The 15,638-nt window shown below is 34.2% G+C and overlaps 1 protein-coding gene across 4 annotated transcripts in view; it reads left to right on the top strand.

Annotated features, from left to right (window-relative positions):
- Dock4 (dedicator of cytokinesis 4) overlaps positions 1 to 15,638 on the top strand; it is a 443,711-nt gene that overhangs the window by 253,427 nt on the left and 174,646 nt on the right. For all 4 annotated transcript variants that reach the window (XM_048799621.1, XM_015498141.2, XM_048799623.1 and 1 more), the window contains exon 13: positions 15,142 to 15,267. In XM_048799621.1, coding sequence (XP_048655578.1) covers positions 15,142 to 15,267 — 126 coding nt within the window. The remainder of the gene's footprint in view (positions 1 to 15,141; positions 15,268 to 15,638) is intronic.

The following is a 15,638-nucleotide window of genomic DNA, read 5'->3' as shown; positions in this document are numbered from 1 at the left end:
TATATATATATATATATATATATATATATATATATATATATATATATATATATATATACTTTATATATTATATATCTATATATGTATCTTTATCTTTATATATATATTTATATAATATTTAATATTTCTATTATATTTAATGTATATTTATATGTTTATATCTACTTATATAAATATGTATTCATATATTATATGTATTTTTTTATATGAAGAAATATAGATATATAACATACATACATAAATATAGATACATAAAAATAGATACATAACTTTCCAGATTTGATAAAAACATCACAAATCCAAGAAGCTCAACAACTCTGACATGAGGAACAGAAAGAGACACACACCCAGGCATATCCTTGTGAAAATGATGAAAGAAAAAACAAAGTCTCGTTGAAAGCAGCAAGAAAGAAACAATTCCTTATGTCTGAGGGAAGTGCAGTAAGACTGTCTCTTGACTTCTCATATGAAACAGTAGAGGTGAGAAGGTAGTGGGAGGACAGATTAAAAGTCCGAAAGAAAAAAGTAAAAACTGTTAACCAAGAATCTTAAATTTTATTTCAACTTTCAAAGCACAGTAAAGACATTTCCAGACAAAAGAATTTGTTGCTAGCATACCTATCTCATAAGAAATATTAAAAGAAGTTCTTCCAGACTGAAAGCAAGTATTTATTACCAGAAAATTATCCAAATCTTTATGAAAAACAAAGAGTAGCATTAAAGCTGTTCATGGATTGTATAAAAGACAGTTATCAGTGGCTATTTCTTCTTTCCTTCTTTTTTTAATTGATCTCAGTACAGAGCCCCATCTTCTGTAGTCTCTGAGATCAGACAATCAGAAGCTGTCCATCATCCTCGTCTCCCTTATCCCCCTACATCTAACATAACATCGTGGCTTATTACTTCTTATACTTCAAGATATAGTGTTTTTTGCTTGTTCCCTATTTTTCCCCATCTCTATTGCAACCATGTTAGCTTTAGCCTCTGTTATTTCTTGCTTTCATAGCTGCAGTAGCCATTAGCTGGGCTCATGAGTTCTGCTCTTTTTCTTCCCAGTACCATTTTTCAGGCAAGATGAAGTGTACTTTTCTAAAATGGCAATTTTTTTCATGTTCTCTTTATTAAGAATTCCACACCAGGTTCTCATTACATATGTTTCTAAAGCATAAGTGTACTTTATCACAGCCTCCATAATTGCTGCCTATCTATCTGTCTCACCTCTGGCTACACCTGACTGTACTGGCTTCAGATACACTGGGCTTCTTGTTTCTTCATAACCCTAAGCTCTTTCTTATTGTGGGACTTTTACATATGATCATCCCACTACAAGGAGCACTCTCTCTCCATTTTTCACTTTACCTTCTTTTCTCTTTCAAATCTTAAATATTATTTTTTTAGAAATGCCTTCCATAGCCAATTATCCTTTATTATTTTTACATCTGTCTCTGCTTTATTTTATTTTATTTTAGTTGTAGAGGGACACACAATATCTATGTTTATTAATTTACATTTTTTAAGGAGAGAGAATTTTTTAATATTTATTTTTTAGTTTTCAGTGGACACAACATCTTTATTTTATTTTTATGTGGTGCTGAGGATCTAACCCAGCACTCCACGCATGCCAGGTGAGCGCGCTACTGCTTGAGCCACATCCCCAACCCCATATTAATTTACTTTTTATGTGGTGCTAAGATTCAAATCAGTGCCTCACACATGCTAGCAAGCACTCTGGCACTGAGCTACAGCCCCAGTCCCTATTTACTTTCTTTTTAAAAATTATTTATTTATTCTAATTTGTTATACATGATGGCAGAATGCAGTTTATTTCATATTACACATATAGAACACAATTTTTCAAGTCACTGATTGTACATAAAGTATTTTCACACCGTTCGTGTCTTCATATATGTACTTAGGTAATGATGTCTAACTCATCCCACCATCATTCCTACTCCCTTGCCCCCTTCCTTCCCCTCCCTCCCCTTTGCCCTATCTAAAATTTCTCCTTTCCTCCCATGCTCCCCCCACCATCACCATTATGAGTCACATCCTCATATCAAAGAAAACATTCAACCTTTGGTTTGGGGATTGGCTTACTTCACTTAGCATTATATTCTCCAACTCCATCCATTTACCTGCAGATGCCATGATTTTATTCTCTTTTAATGCTGAGTAATGTTCCATTATATTATATATATCAAAGTTTCCCTATCCGTTCATCGACTGAAGGGCATCTGTATTGGTTCCACAATTTAGCTATCGTGAACTATGCCTCTATAAACATTGATATGGCTGTGTCCCTGAGGTATGCTGTATTTAAGTCCTTTGGGTATAAACTAAGGAGTGGGATAGCTGGGTATAATGGTGGTTCCATTCCAAGTTTTCCAAGGAATCTCCATACTGCTTTCCAGATTGGCTGTACCAATTTTCAGGTCCACCAGCAATGTATGAGTGTGCCTTTTCCCCCACATCCTCACCAGCACTTATTGTTGTTTGCATTCTTGATAGCTGCCATTTTGACTGGAGTGAGATGAAATCTTAAAGTAGTTTTGATTTGCATTTCTCTAATTGCTAGAGATGCTGAAATTTTTTTCATATGTTTGTTGATTGATTGTATATCCTCTTCTGAGAAGTGTCTGTTCAGGTCCTTGGCCCATTTATTGATTGGACTATTTGTTTTTTTGGTGTTAAGATTTTTGAGTGCTTTATATATCCTACAGATTAGTGCTCCATCTGATGTGCTTGTGGTAAAGATTTGCTCCCATTTTCTAGGCTCTCTATTCACCTCACTGATTGTTTCTTTTGCTGAGAAGAACCTTTTTTTTTTTTTAGTTTGAATCCATCCCATTTATTGATTCTTGTTTTTAATTCTTGTGCTATAGGAGTCTTATTAAGAAAGTTGGGGCCTAACCCAACATGATGGAGATTTGGGCCTACTTTTTCTTCTATTAAGTGCAAGGTCTCTAGTTTAATTCCTAGGTCCTTGATCTACTTTGTGTTGAGTTTTGTGCATGGTGAGAGATAGAGGTTTAATTTCATTTTGTTGCATGTGGATTTCTAGTTTTACTAACACCATTTGTTGAAGAGGCTATCTTTTCTCCAATGTATGTTTTTGGCACCTTTGTGTAATATAAGATAACTGTAGTTATTGGGTTAGACTCTGTGTCCTCTAATCTGTACCATTGGTCTACCAGTCTATTTTGGTGCCAATACCATGCTGTTTTTGTTACTGTTGTTCTGTACTATAGTTTAATGTATGATATAGTTATGCCACCAGTTTCACTCTTCTTGATAAGGATTACTTTGATTATTCTGGGTCTCTTATTTTTTCAGATGAATTTCATGATTGCTTTATTTTTATTTTTTTATTTGTTTTAATTAGTTACACATGATAGTACAATGACCTTGACATATCATACATTTGAATCAAACAGGATATAATATCTCATTTTTCTGAGTATAAAGGTTGCTTTTTCTATTTCTTATAAGGGATGTTATTGGGATTTTGATTGGGATTGCAGTGAATCCGTATAGTGCTTTTGGTAGTGTGGTCATTTTGACAATATTAATTCTGCCTATCCAAGAACAAGGTAGATCTTTCCATCTTCTAAGGTCTTCTTTAATTTCTTTCTTTACCATGTTGTAATTTTTATTGTAGAGGTCTTTCACTTCTTTTGTTAAATTTTTTTTTAGACTATTGTAAATGGGGTGGTTTTCATAGTTTCTCTTTCAGCAGATTTGTCACTAATGTACAGAAATGCCTTTGATTTATGGGTGTTGATTTTATATTCAACTACTTTGCTGAATTCATTTATTCTAGGAGATTTCTGGTGGAATGTTTTGGGTCTCCTAAGTATAGAATCATATTGTCTACAATTAGTGATAATTTGAGTTCTTCTTTTTCTATCCGTATTCCTTGAATTTCTTTCACTGTCTGATTGCTCTGGCCAGTGTTTCAAGAATTATGTTAAATAGAATTGGTGAAAGAGGGCATACCTGTCTTATTCCAGTTTTTAGAGGGAATGCTTTCAGTTTTTCTCTATTTAGAATGATGTTGGCCTGGGGCTTAACATAGATCGCCCTTACAATGTTGAGGTATGTTCCTGTTATCCCTAGTTTTTCTAGCGTTTTGAATATGAAGGGATGCTGTATTTTATCAAATGATTTCTCAGCATCTGTTGAGATGATCATATGATTTTTATCTTAGAGTTATTGATGTGATGAATTTCATTTATTGATTTCCGTATGTTGAACCAACCTTGCATCCCTGGGATGAACCCTATTTGATCATGGTGCACTATCTTTTTGATATGTTTTTGTATTTGATTTGCCAGGATTTTTAATTGAGAATTTTTGCATCTATATTGGTCTGAAGTTTTCTTTCTTTGATGTGTCTTTGGTGATATTGGCCTCATAGAATATGTTTGGAAATGTTCCCTCTTTTTCTATATCATGAAATAGTTTGAGAAATATTGGTGTTAGACCTTCTTTAAAGGTCTTGTAGAACTCAGTTGTGTATCCATCTGGTCCTGGTTTTCTTGGTTGGTGGGCTTCTGATGGCGTCCTCTATTTCCTTGCTTGAAATTGATCTGTTTACAGAAATATGGAATAACTAGAATTCCACTAATGAGAAAATAAATTTGTAAGTTTTGTAAAGTGATTTAATTTGTCTTATAAAATATGATCCAGTAATTCCAGTCCTCAGTATATCCCCAACATCACTGAGTACAGTTGAACATCTTTCTGTATTCTTTGCATGTAGGTGACATATAAAAATAAAACAGAGGCTTAACAAAAAAAAAAAGAAAAAAAAAAGAAATTGATCTGTTTAAATTGGGTATATCATCCTGTTATAGTTTAGGAATATCATATGTCTTTGGAAATTTGTTGATACCTTCAATATTTTCTATTTTATTAGAGTACAAATTTTCAAAATGATTTCTAATTATCTTGTGTATTTCTGTAGTGTCTGTCATAATATTTCCTTTTTTCATCATGGATGTTAATAATTTGAGTTTCCTCTCTCTTTCTCTTCATTAGTATGGTTATTGGTTTATCAATTTTATTTACTATTTCAAAGAACCACTTTTTGTTTTGTCAATTTTTTCAGTTATTTATTTTGTTTCAATTTCATTGATCTCAGCTCTGATTTTATTTATTTCCTGTCTCCTACTGCTTTGGGGGTTGATTTATTCTTCTCTTTCTAGGGATTTGAGATGTATTGTTAGGTCATTTATTTGTTGACTTTTTCTTCTTTGAAGGAATGAACTCCATGCAATGAACTTTCCACTTAGAACTGCCTTCATATTGTCTCAGAGATTTTGATACGTTGTATCTGTGTTCTCATTCACTTCTAAGAATTTTTAAGTTCCTCTTTGACATCTTTTGCAACCCGTTGTTCATTCAGTAGCATATTATTTAGTCTCCAGATGTTGGAGTACCTTTATTTTATCATTGATTTCTGATTTTATTCCATTGTGATCTGATAGAATGAAGGGTAGTATTTTGCTTTTTTATATTTGCTACAGTTTGCTTTGTATCATAATATATGGTCTATTTTTGAGAAGCATCCATGTGCTGCTGAGAAGAAAGTGTGTTGGCTCTTTGATGGATAATATACTCTATATATGTCAGTTAAGTCTAAGTTATTGATTGTATTTTGATTTCTGTAGCAGGCAAAATTAAGCTTCAAATTTGAGAGTGAAATAAAAATAATAAAAAAACTAAAAGAATTTACAGCAAGAAAGCCTGTATCATAGAACATTCTTGGCAAAATATTTCATGAGGAGGAAATGAAAATAACAATGAAAATCTGCAAAGGGAAGAACTACAATTAAGAAAAAGCCAACCAAAGGAGAAACCAAGTCAAGCTGAATACCAAAAATAAACAAAAATGACCAGTAATACAAATCATGTCTCAATAATTACCCTAAATGCTGATGGCCTAAACTCACCAATCAAAAGACGTGGGCTGGTAGATTGGATTTTTAAAAAAGACCCAACAAAATGCTGCTTTCTCATAGGAAAAGATGCCCACAGACTGAAGGTGAAAGACTGGGCTAAAATATACCATTCACATGGCCTACATAAGCAAGCAGGGTTTTCCATCCTCAAATCAAATAAAGTAGACTTTAAGTCAAAGTTAATAACAAAAAGGGTAAAGATTGACCTTTCATACTGCTTAAGGGAACCATACATTAATAAGACATAACATTTATAAATATACATACCCCAAACAATGGAGCATCTACATTCGTTAATAAGACTCTTCTCAAGTTCAAGAGTCAAATAGACCACAATGCAATAATTCTGGGTGACTTTAACAGACTTTTTTCACCAATGGATAGATCTTCCAAATAAATGCCCCCCCTTTTTTAACAACAGTTACCACAATATAAAGGAAGAAAATTCTGGCAGGGTACACAAGAAATTGTGTATGTTGATTAATTCTGAAAACAGAACTCAGGAAGTGGGATAGGGAAGTATATTTCCTTCAATAACAGGACTTTTTGTACAATTTGAACTATTTAACATATACTTGCTCTACTTTAAAATTATTGCATCTAGTTAAATTTTTAAATGTTCAATGATTAATGACTAGGACACTTGATAAGTATCTTACTTGATGAATAAATAACAACAATAATATGTATACCCTCAGATATGAGATGTATTTCTCAAGTTTGTTTCTGTTGTTTATGAATGCCAAATCAAAGAGTAAAATGGAAGATGAAAATAAATTTTCAAATCCTAAGGGTTTGAAATCCTAAAAAATTTTCCTGGCTTTGAGGTCTAAGGCCCTAATGCACTTGTCTAATCCTTATTGTTAGACTCGTGAATACTTTGAAGTTTTTCGCATTTGCTAAGTAATAATGTGAGGAATGACTCTTGTATTTTGGAATATACCTTTAAAATAATGCCTTAGAAGTAGGATTATGAAGGGAGCATATGAACTTTTTTTATGACTGTTTCTGTAAGGTACCAAAATAAAAGAAGGTTTGTATGTTCATTTTTGAAGAAAAATAACGCAACCTAGAACAGAGAATATCAAAGGAATTTAGAAGATAAGGGGCCTGAAGATTCAGAATTATAGACTTACAAGTAGGAAGGGGAGAATTAAGGGAGGGGGACAATTCTTGTTTTATATATTGGTTTATTTCTGTGATCTCTGTGGGCTCAAGGTAACCTTCTGAGATTAGTTCTGTCTTCTTTAATACTTTATGATATTAAGTTTAATCCCTTATTATTTTTCATCTTGACTATTAAAATTATCTGTAATAAGTATTCTGCCACCTCTTTTTCTGTGTCACTACCAAAACCGTTCAGCTAGGCCTATTTTTTGAAAAGAGTTTTTTTAAAGCTTTCGAGTATTTTGGCTGAGTTGGAATGAATAGCCTAATTCAGTGCTCTTCATTTAACTGTATTTATTTTGAGAAAAAGTAATATGAAGCAATTTTTTTTGGCTTTTTCTTAGCATAGCATATTTTTCTAAATGCTTTAAATGAAAAAGGATCATTTCAGTTACTCATCAAACATCTTGAAACTTCTAATTGAGGAAATAAAGGATTGATAATAAATATTAATCCTTATTTAATTGAAGGTTTATTTACCACACTTGTGTGGTAACTCAGGAAAATGAAAAGAAAAAAAAACAATTATACAGTATTACATACATTTTTACATTTCTCAAGTCAATATTTTAGTCATTATTATAATTTTATTCTATGCCTTAATTTAGTACATTTATAAAGATTTTGGAGCAAAGTTTTTGAATTAAATTTTGGTAACCTTGGTAGTTTTTAAATACCTACATAATTAGAGTAATTTTTTGGTTGGTTAATTAATTTACCAGTTACAATTACCATTCAGTTGTCCACTAAAGGCACACTATTATTCTTTCTTCATGAACCCTTGTGTTATTAGAAAACAATAGGAATTTCAAGGATATTAAAATAAATCAGCTTTTCAAAACAGGGTGGATCTGACTGTTGTAACTTCCCCTTTTACTACAAACAGATGAAAATGCTATTTAAATTACAAACAAAATGTGTTAAGAAATAGAAAATTGATTGTCACTTCCACACTTGTGGCACATGGGATTCGTGTGAAAAAATGACACCCAGTAAAGATGAGTCATAATAAGCCATACTAGTAATGATCATCAACCCTGAAATCATCAACAGTGAGGCAGAGAAGAAGAGGGATCACGACTTCCTAGAATTTGAGGTAATAGCTTTCAAGTAAAGACTAAGGTAGCAAAAGAGATTCATAACGAGAGAGAGAGAGAGAGAGAGAGAGAAAGAGAGAGAGAGATTGATTGATTGATTGATTTTAAAATCAGTGCACCAAAAGATGTCAGTTGAGCATGTTTGCCTGACATCACTCCAGGCACAGGTGTATATCAAAGAAAATTATAATCCCTGTCCTCTTGGCACTTAAATTCTGTTGGTCCTAAAGAATTAAAGAGGGCTTTAGACATCTTTTTTTGTCATTAATTTTTTTAAATGAAAGAACTGCTTATGTAAGAAATGAACACTGTTGAAAAATAAATAAGCTGAAATTATAGCTTAATATATTAGCCAGAGAGCTACACAAAGGGGGATAATCAAAAAACCTGAATAAACCTGTAAGAGATATGAAGAATTGAATGAAAAGATAAAAATGCATCTAATATGAATTCCAGAAAGAGCAAACAGAGTACACGTGAAAGCTGAGATATTTGAAAAGGTTGCAGATTTTGATTTTGCAGAAAATGCACATGCTCATTAAGAAGCAAAAGTCATAGCTGGGTGTGGTAGCACACACCTGTAATCCCAGTGACTCCAGAAGCGGAGGCAGGAAGATCACGAATTCAAAGCCAGCCTCAACAATTTAGCAAGGCCCTAAGTAATTTGGCAAGACCCAGTCTCTAAATAAGATGTAAAAAATGGGGATATTGTTCAATGGTTAACTGCCCGTGGGTTCAATCCCCAGATCCCCCTCCCCCCAAAAAATGGAGGAGGAAGAGAAGGAGAAAAAGTCACAAAACAGGATGAATGCAATTGAAGTCATTCCTAGATAAACTGTAGAACAATCAAACACCAAAATCAAAACTAGAACCCAGAGAGAAAATACTGATTACCTACACAGAAGTCATAGTCTCAGCATCACTTCCAGATGTCAGAATGCCTTGGAATTCTCTCTTAAAATTGCCGGGGACAAATGGCCAACTTTGAGTTGTATACAAGTCAAACTAATATTTAAAACTAAGAATGAGGAACTGGGGACACTGAGGATGGAGCTCAGTGATAGAGCACTTGGCTAGCATGTGCAAGGTGCTGGGTTCCATCCCCAGCACTGTAAAATAATAATAATAAAAACAAAACTCAGAATGAAACAAAATTGTGGATAAAGACCTAGAGAATTTACTACCCACATTCACTGAGAAGACTGGTCAGAAATGACCATCAGGAAAAAGAACTGAACCTAGAAGGACAGAAAGATAAGAAGTAAGAGTGTGCAAAGAGAATGGTAAATGTGATGTTAAATCTATTTACACATTGTTGGTAAACAGCAACCATTTAAAAATATCTCATCATTGGAGTTGCAAACATCCAAGTTCTCCAGACTTGTTCAAGAAGAGAATCATGTTGTTGATTAAATAGAGTCTTTATGTCAATTGTGTGTACTAAAACCTAGAAAACCCAGTCCGTTTAGAGGATAGAACTGAAGGGGCGGGGGTGGGGGGAGATGAAACAAAGAAAAATTCTAACAATTGAATAACAGAAATTAAGTTAGTAAGATAATCTCTGCTACTCAAGGGTTCTGAATTTATCACTTCTTTGGAGCTTTGACTTTTTAATACCTGGGCACAATACCTGTCTATTTTTTTGTACACTGCCTACCTGTATTGGTCAGTTACAGCTTTGTCAAACCTTTCATGACATAGCATCCATCTTGATAGATAGAACTAGCTTGTAATAGTTGACTTTATCTAGTGGTAAGAGAGCAAGTCTATTTAAAAAGTATGTTGTTGATTTTTTGATGTATGGAACTTAGGGAACTTTGGCCATTTTTGGTAGAAGCTAATTTATTGATGATCATGGTAGGGAGGGATAAGAAGAGAACAATTGGTGCAGTTTGACAATAGCAGTGGCAATGGTTCTTGCAGCAACTGCATCTAACTTCCTTGAGTACTTCCTTTGTGCCAGGCATAGCCCAGGTGTTTTATGGAATTGGTGCTATTGTTGTCTTCACTCTACAGACATGGGAACTAAAGCTCAGAGAAGTTAACATCGAGACAGGCTCTTGCCGCGTGTGATGTACTTCTGAAACTGCATCAATTAATAATATCATATATTTGTCCTGGCTTTCCGTTTTTGCATTGCTATACATCAGAGCTACATGTTATTTGGTTCATTAGTGGCAAAATGGCTGATGTAGTCTAAAATTAATCTTGGCTGCTACTTACAAATCCTGCTGTGTTTGCCATTTTTTATACAAAAATAAAGAATTTTATGAATTTAAAAGGAACCATCTTGGAGAATTAGTTTCAATTCTCATAAAACTAGAGCTACCAAACAATCAACCACATTCAGTGTAACAGGTACCAAACCTTTTTTTTTTTTTTTAAACACTTCAGGACTGCTCTATATGTTGAACTTAATCCTGAATAATTTGCTGTTTTGTGGCAGACAACAGATAAATTAATGACTATGCTTTTGATTAAAATTAGCTATCAAGTTTTATAATTGAGACTTAAACATCTAGATTGGTGTGAAAGTTCAGTTTAATGATTACATTTCTTCTAAGAAGGGGAACATTTCTCCCATACCAAGTTCAATTGAGTACTAAAATCAAGTGTCAGAAAAAGTGATGCAAACATTACTTACATAGTTTAAAAATTAAAGAATTAACCTGGTTCCTTAGCTTGTTTTACAGGTTATTTTAAATCTCTATAAAAATTGTGCCCTCAACTTTCAAATTCTTTCAGTAACAAATTTTTACCTTATTTTTATATTCCTTTTATACACTTAAGCCATTTTGCCTTATGCTCTATTTTTTTTTTTTGTATGTCTTACTTTCATTATTAGATTGTCAATTCCTTAGGAGCAAGAACCCTATGTTGTATATCCTTACATACCACCTTCTACTTCCTCTCTAATCACATTACTGTTGGTCATAGTGTTTTAAATTATGGCAGGAATGAGGTAAAGTGTATGGATAAAATTTTGAAAGTTGCAACACCCCCAGAGATAGCAGGAATTTCCAAGACAGTGAAGTAGGATGACGAGGAAGAAAATGGAAAGAAAATACTCTTTTATGAACGTGCCCTGTGTCATAAATGACTAGACCCAAAAGGATAAGGCTAATCTTCAGGGAATTGAAATATACAAATATAGGTCTTTTTTTTTTCCTTCTGTCTTTATTAAGGTATAATTGGCACATGAAAATTATGTGTTTATGATATACAATGTGATCTTTTGACTTACATATACATTGTGAAATGATTAAATAAATATAATCAACGTATATCTGGGTGTATATGTGGTGACACATTTAAAATCTCCCTTAGCAATTTTCAAATATAGAATACATTATTAACTCTAGTGACTATGCTGTAGGTCCCCAGAACTTACTGGCCCTAACTGAAATTTTGTACCCTGTAACCAGATCTTCCCATCTACCTCATTCTCCCTATCCCACTCTGCCTAGCCCCTGGCAACCATTATTCTGTTCCCTGCTTTCTGTCTTCTATATATGAGTTCAACTTTGTTAGAAGGAATGTCTAAATATTTGCTCCCTTCTTTGCAAGGATGAGTAGTTTCTTAGTTTTAATATGTTATTTCTTCTTGTTGTGGTGACTCATTTATCCAACCTCTTGATTGTGGTCATGATAATTAAGGACCACTATAAAAATAGGATCAGGAATTTCCCTGATTGAAAAATAAATAGAAAGCAATGGCTCATTGTGGGCAGATCCTGTGGACTCACCACCAGTACCATGGCTTTGTTTTTGTTTGCTTTTTTTCTCTTATTGAAAGTACAGTCTTTCTTCACGTTTTTTAGTTAAGTATTATAGTTTTTTATGGAAAGAGAAGATGATTTGGGCAGAGCAAGTATATTGTGGTCAATCCCTCCATCCAGTTGACCTTTCCAGTCCTTGACAATAAGTTTTTCATTCTGGAACTCCAAATGGCACCCCACACACACCCACCACCACCACCACCACAATTTTTATTTCTGAGGTAGACAAAAGAAATAATTACAACTAATATCTATATTTTTCTAAATATTCAGGTTGAACATTTTATAGGATACATCAAACTTTTAAGTTTCTAGTTTTCTTTGTTCCACAGTATTTTGATTGTTTTCTCAACACTTTGGCATTCCCTTCCCTTTATCTACTACCCTCCATCCACTTCCTCCTCAGTAGATCCTCACTGTTTTTTGTACTCTCCCCTCTCTATGGCTTTTTAAAAAAATATTTTTTAATTGTCAACGGATATTTATTTATTTTATTATTATTATTATTATTATTATTATTATTATTATTATTATTATTATTTACCATGCTGAGGATCAAGACCAGGGCCTCACACATGCCAGGCAAGCATTCTACCACTGAGCCACAAGCCCAGCCCCTCTCTATGGTTTTTGATGTCTAGGGAGTACTGATATATTTCTCTGTCCTTTATTACTCTCTCTTCATCCAGGTCTTTTCCTAAAACATTCATTTTTTCTCTTTTTGTATCTTCTTCAATTTTCTTCAAGATTCCTGTTGTCTCTAACTAAATGCTTGTGTGTGTGTGTGTGTGTGTAGTGATGCTGCTCCTCAAACTTTGTACACGCGAGGCAAACACTGTACCACTGAGCTACATCCCCAAAGCCCCTAAATGTTTTTCTTTTTGTCATTGTCTTACTCCTCCAGAAAAAAAAAAAAAAAGGTTATGTAAAAATAAAAAGAAGTCACTACTTGTTGAATGAATGCTGGCTCTTATGGAGCTAAACAAGAATGCCTGTCATCTTTCCTGGGTCTAACCCCTATACTGAAGAGCCTAATGTCTTTGCTTTCTCATTTCTATTGAGTATTTCTTCTTTTCTTCTTTCTTTCTTTCCTTCTACATACCTCAGAAGGTTACAAGTATTTCTGATCCAATCCTTCCATGAGAAGGCCCAGTAAAAGGATCTTCACTTACAAAAAAAAAATCACAGGATCTCAAAAATTGAGTTAAATTCATCTTATTCTGCATTTGAAAGCATCACATAGGTAATACACCGTGACTTTTGAACAGTTCTTTCCCTGGCAAGAAGAATTATTATTATTTACCATGTGTGTCATACACTGGTGTTTATCAGATACCAGCTTCTGATGATGGTAGTGATGATGGTGATGGTGGGGGTGAGTATTTGCAGGCAAAACGATGGAAGTGGGAAGAGAACAGAGGAGCCGCTCAATGAGTGGGATAGTAGAGGGTGTGAGTCAGGAAGAAGTAGCTGCTAGGACAGGTGGGCGGGAACACAAGTTATTATGTCTTCATTCTCTTGCCTCTAGGTTGTAAATGGAACCAGTAGTGCCATATAAAGTATCCCTAAGCTGTACAGAGAATTGCATCCACCAGATCATCTAGACCCACTTCATTCCACCTGGCTGTGGAAGGACCAACTCTCCTTGAAGGGTTCAGTTGCCTTAGTTGCCCAACTCAAGTGAATGGAGAGGTAGACAGGGATAGTTTGGTCAAAATGGGTGCAGATTTAAAGTTGTGAGTACCTGCCAGATTTAATTTAATTCTCATAGCAAACCCCTGAAACAAGTATCCTGTTAGATGCCTGTGGGAAAGGGCGAAGACAACATTGTGGTGGTGCCCCAGTCCCTCTTTCCTTTTTCTTTTGACCCTCTTGAAAAGCAAGCAAATCAACCAACAAAACACCACTTTTGCCATTATTATTTGCTGGTATTATTAGAGTAAAAAAAAGATCCTAATCTAGATGCATGGCAAATAAGTTTAGCATTTCCTTGTCATTACGGTATACTTGTGGTCCTACTTATGCCTTTGTCTCTAGAGAACATTCTCGTGCTGTTAGTTATGGGTCAGAGTGGAACCTGACATAGCATGGGCATTATCAAAGGGAAAAGCAGTGATAAATAACAGTATAGATTGAAGATCTCAAGGAAACAAATTTAACATTTTCTCGAATCCATCACCCAACTTCATTTTTAAATTACGTTCAGGTTAACGATGACAAAGTTTTTAAAAGTGAGTTACCTTTGACAAGTTTCATTTTCTATCACTAATGTAGGTGAGGAAACTTTCTGTCTTTTTTGTTTTAAAACAATAATGGACAAAGGAAGGGGGACTGAGAAAGCTGAAAGACACTACCTGTCTTTGAAATACATACAAACATTCACAAAGACATGACATTAATTTCTTTTTTGTGCTTCTTGCCAGAGAATTGGGGAAATTATGTATGAAGAAAGTGTCATTCATCTTCTGTATATCCCACTGTGATAATGTCACTGTAATTGGGGTTAAAAAAAAAAACAGATAATTTTTCTACTTTAGAGACTAAATTTCCTTTGTTTGTCAAGGTGTCCTGCATCTTGCCAATTCTCCTCAGGAGAAAATAAGTGCCATCCTGAGTTTCTACTGTGAATAATGACAAGAATGTAACCTTAGTTTTGTTACAATTATCTTTGTTTCTTAAGTTTCAAGAAAAATCGTCATCAATATCCTTTAAATCCCTGAATTATTAATGCCTTATGATTTATTGTTCATGCTTCTAATATATGATAAGTCATTATTCATAGGCCTTATAGAGTTGAGCAAAAAAAGCGAAAACTCTACTATTGACCTGCTGTCTTCTGGGGTCAGGTGGCCACCGTATTGCTAGGATGAGTGTTGGTGCAGAGATGTGCTTCCTTAGGTGGGGCTAGGGAGAGGCTGTGGGGGCTGGAACCAGGCTTCCTATAAGCCTCCTTATAGGTGAGAAAACTCAGAGTTTGATGATGGAGAAGTGTTACCTAGTTTCTGTTGATCTGCGTGAATATTAACCCATAGTTTACAACTGTGCTACCATAAAAATGGGCCTATTGAAGTACATGGGCTTCTATTTATGCTATTTCTATTCTGGTTCTAACTTGGTATCTCTCATTTGTTTCAGGGTTAGCCGTTTCCCTCCAACTATTGCACGGAGACATTGAACAAATCAGAAGAGAGTACTCATCCGTCTTTTCTCATGGAGTATCCATAACAAGGAAGTTGGGTTTTTCTAATATTATCATGCCTGGTAGGTTATGTGGGTAGGGTACACCAAAATGATCACACATGGGCATGTTGTCTGTTTTTGACATTTGAGAAATTTTTCAAATTGTCAATTTTGAGGAGTTCATGTGGGCCATGCTGAAGAATGAAATGAAGTGTGTGATAATAAGTTTTTGGTTTTTTTTTTTTCAAAGTGTTTGTACATCCTGATTATCTTAAGGTGGGTAACTAACTTGTGTTGGCCATGGCTACATTTCATTATGACCATGATAATGATAAAAATGGGGATAGTATCCAGAAAATATTTTACCCCTTAGTGGAAAATGTCAGTGAATATGCTGGGAGGATATCCTTATAGGTTTTTTTGTTTTTTTTTTTTTTTTTTTTGTACCAGGG

The sequence above is a fragment of the Marmota marmota genome, unplaced genomic scaffold, assembly GCF_001458135.2.
Source record: "Marmota marmota marmota unplaced genomic scaffold, marMar, whole genome shotgun sequence".
Lineage (NCBI taxonomy): Eukaryota > Metazoa > Chordata > Mammalia > Rodentia > Sciuridae > Marmota > Marmota marmota.
The sequence above is the reverse complement of the archived record's forward strand: the minus strand, read 5'-3'. Positions and strand labels throughout refer to the sequence as shown.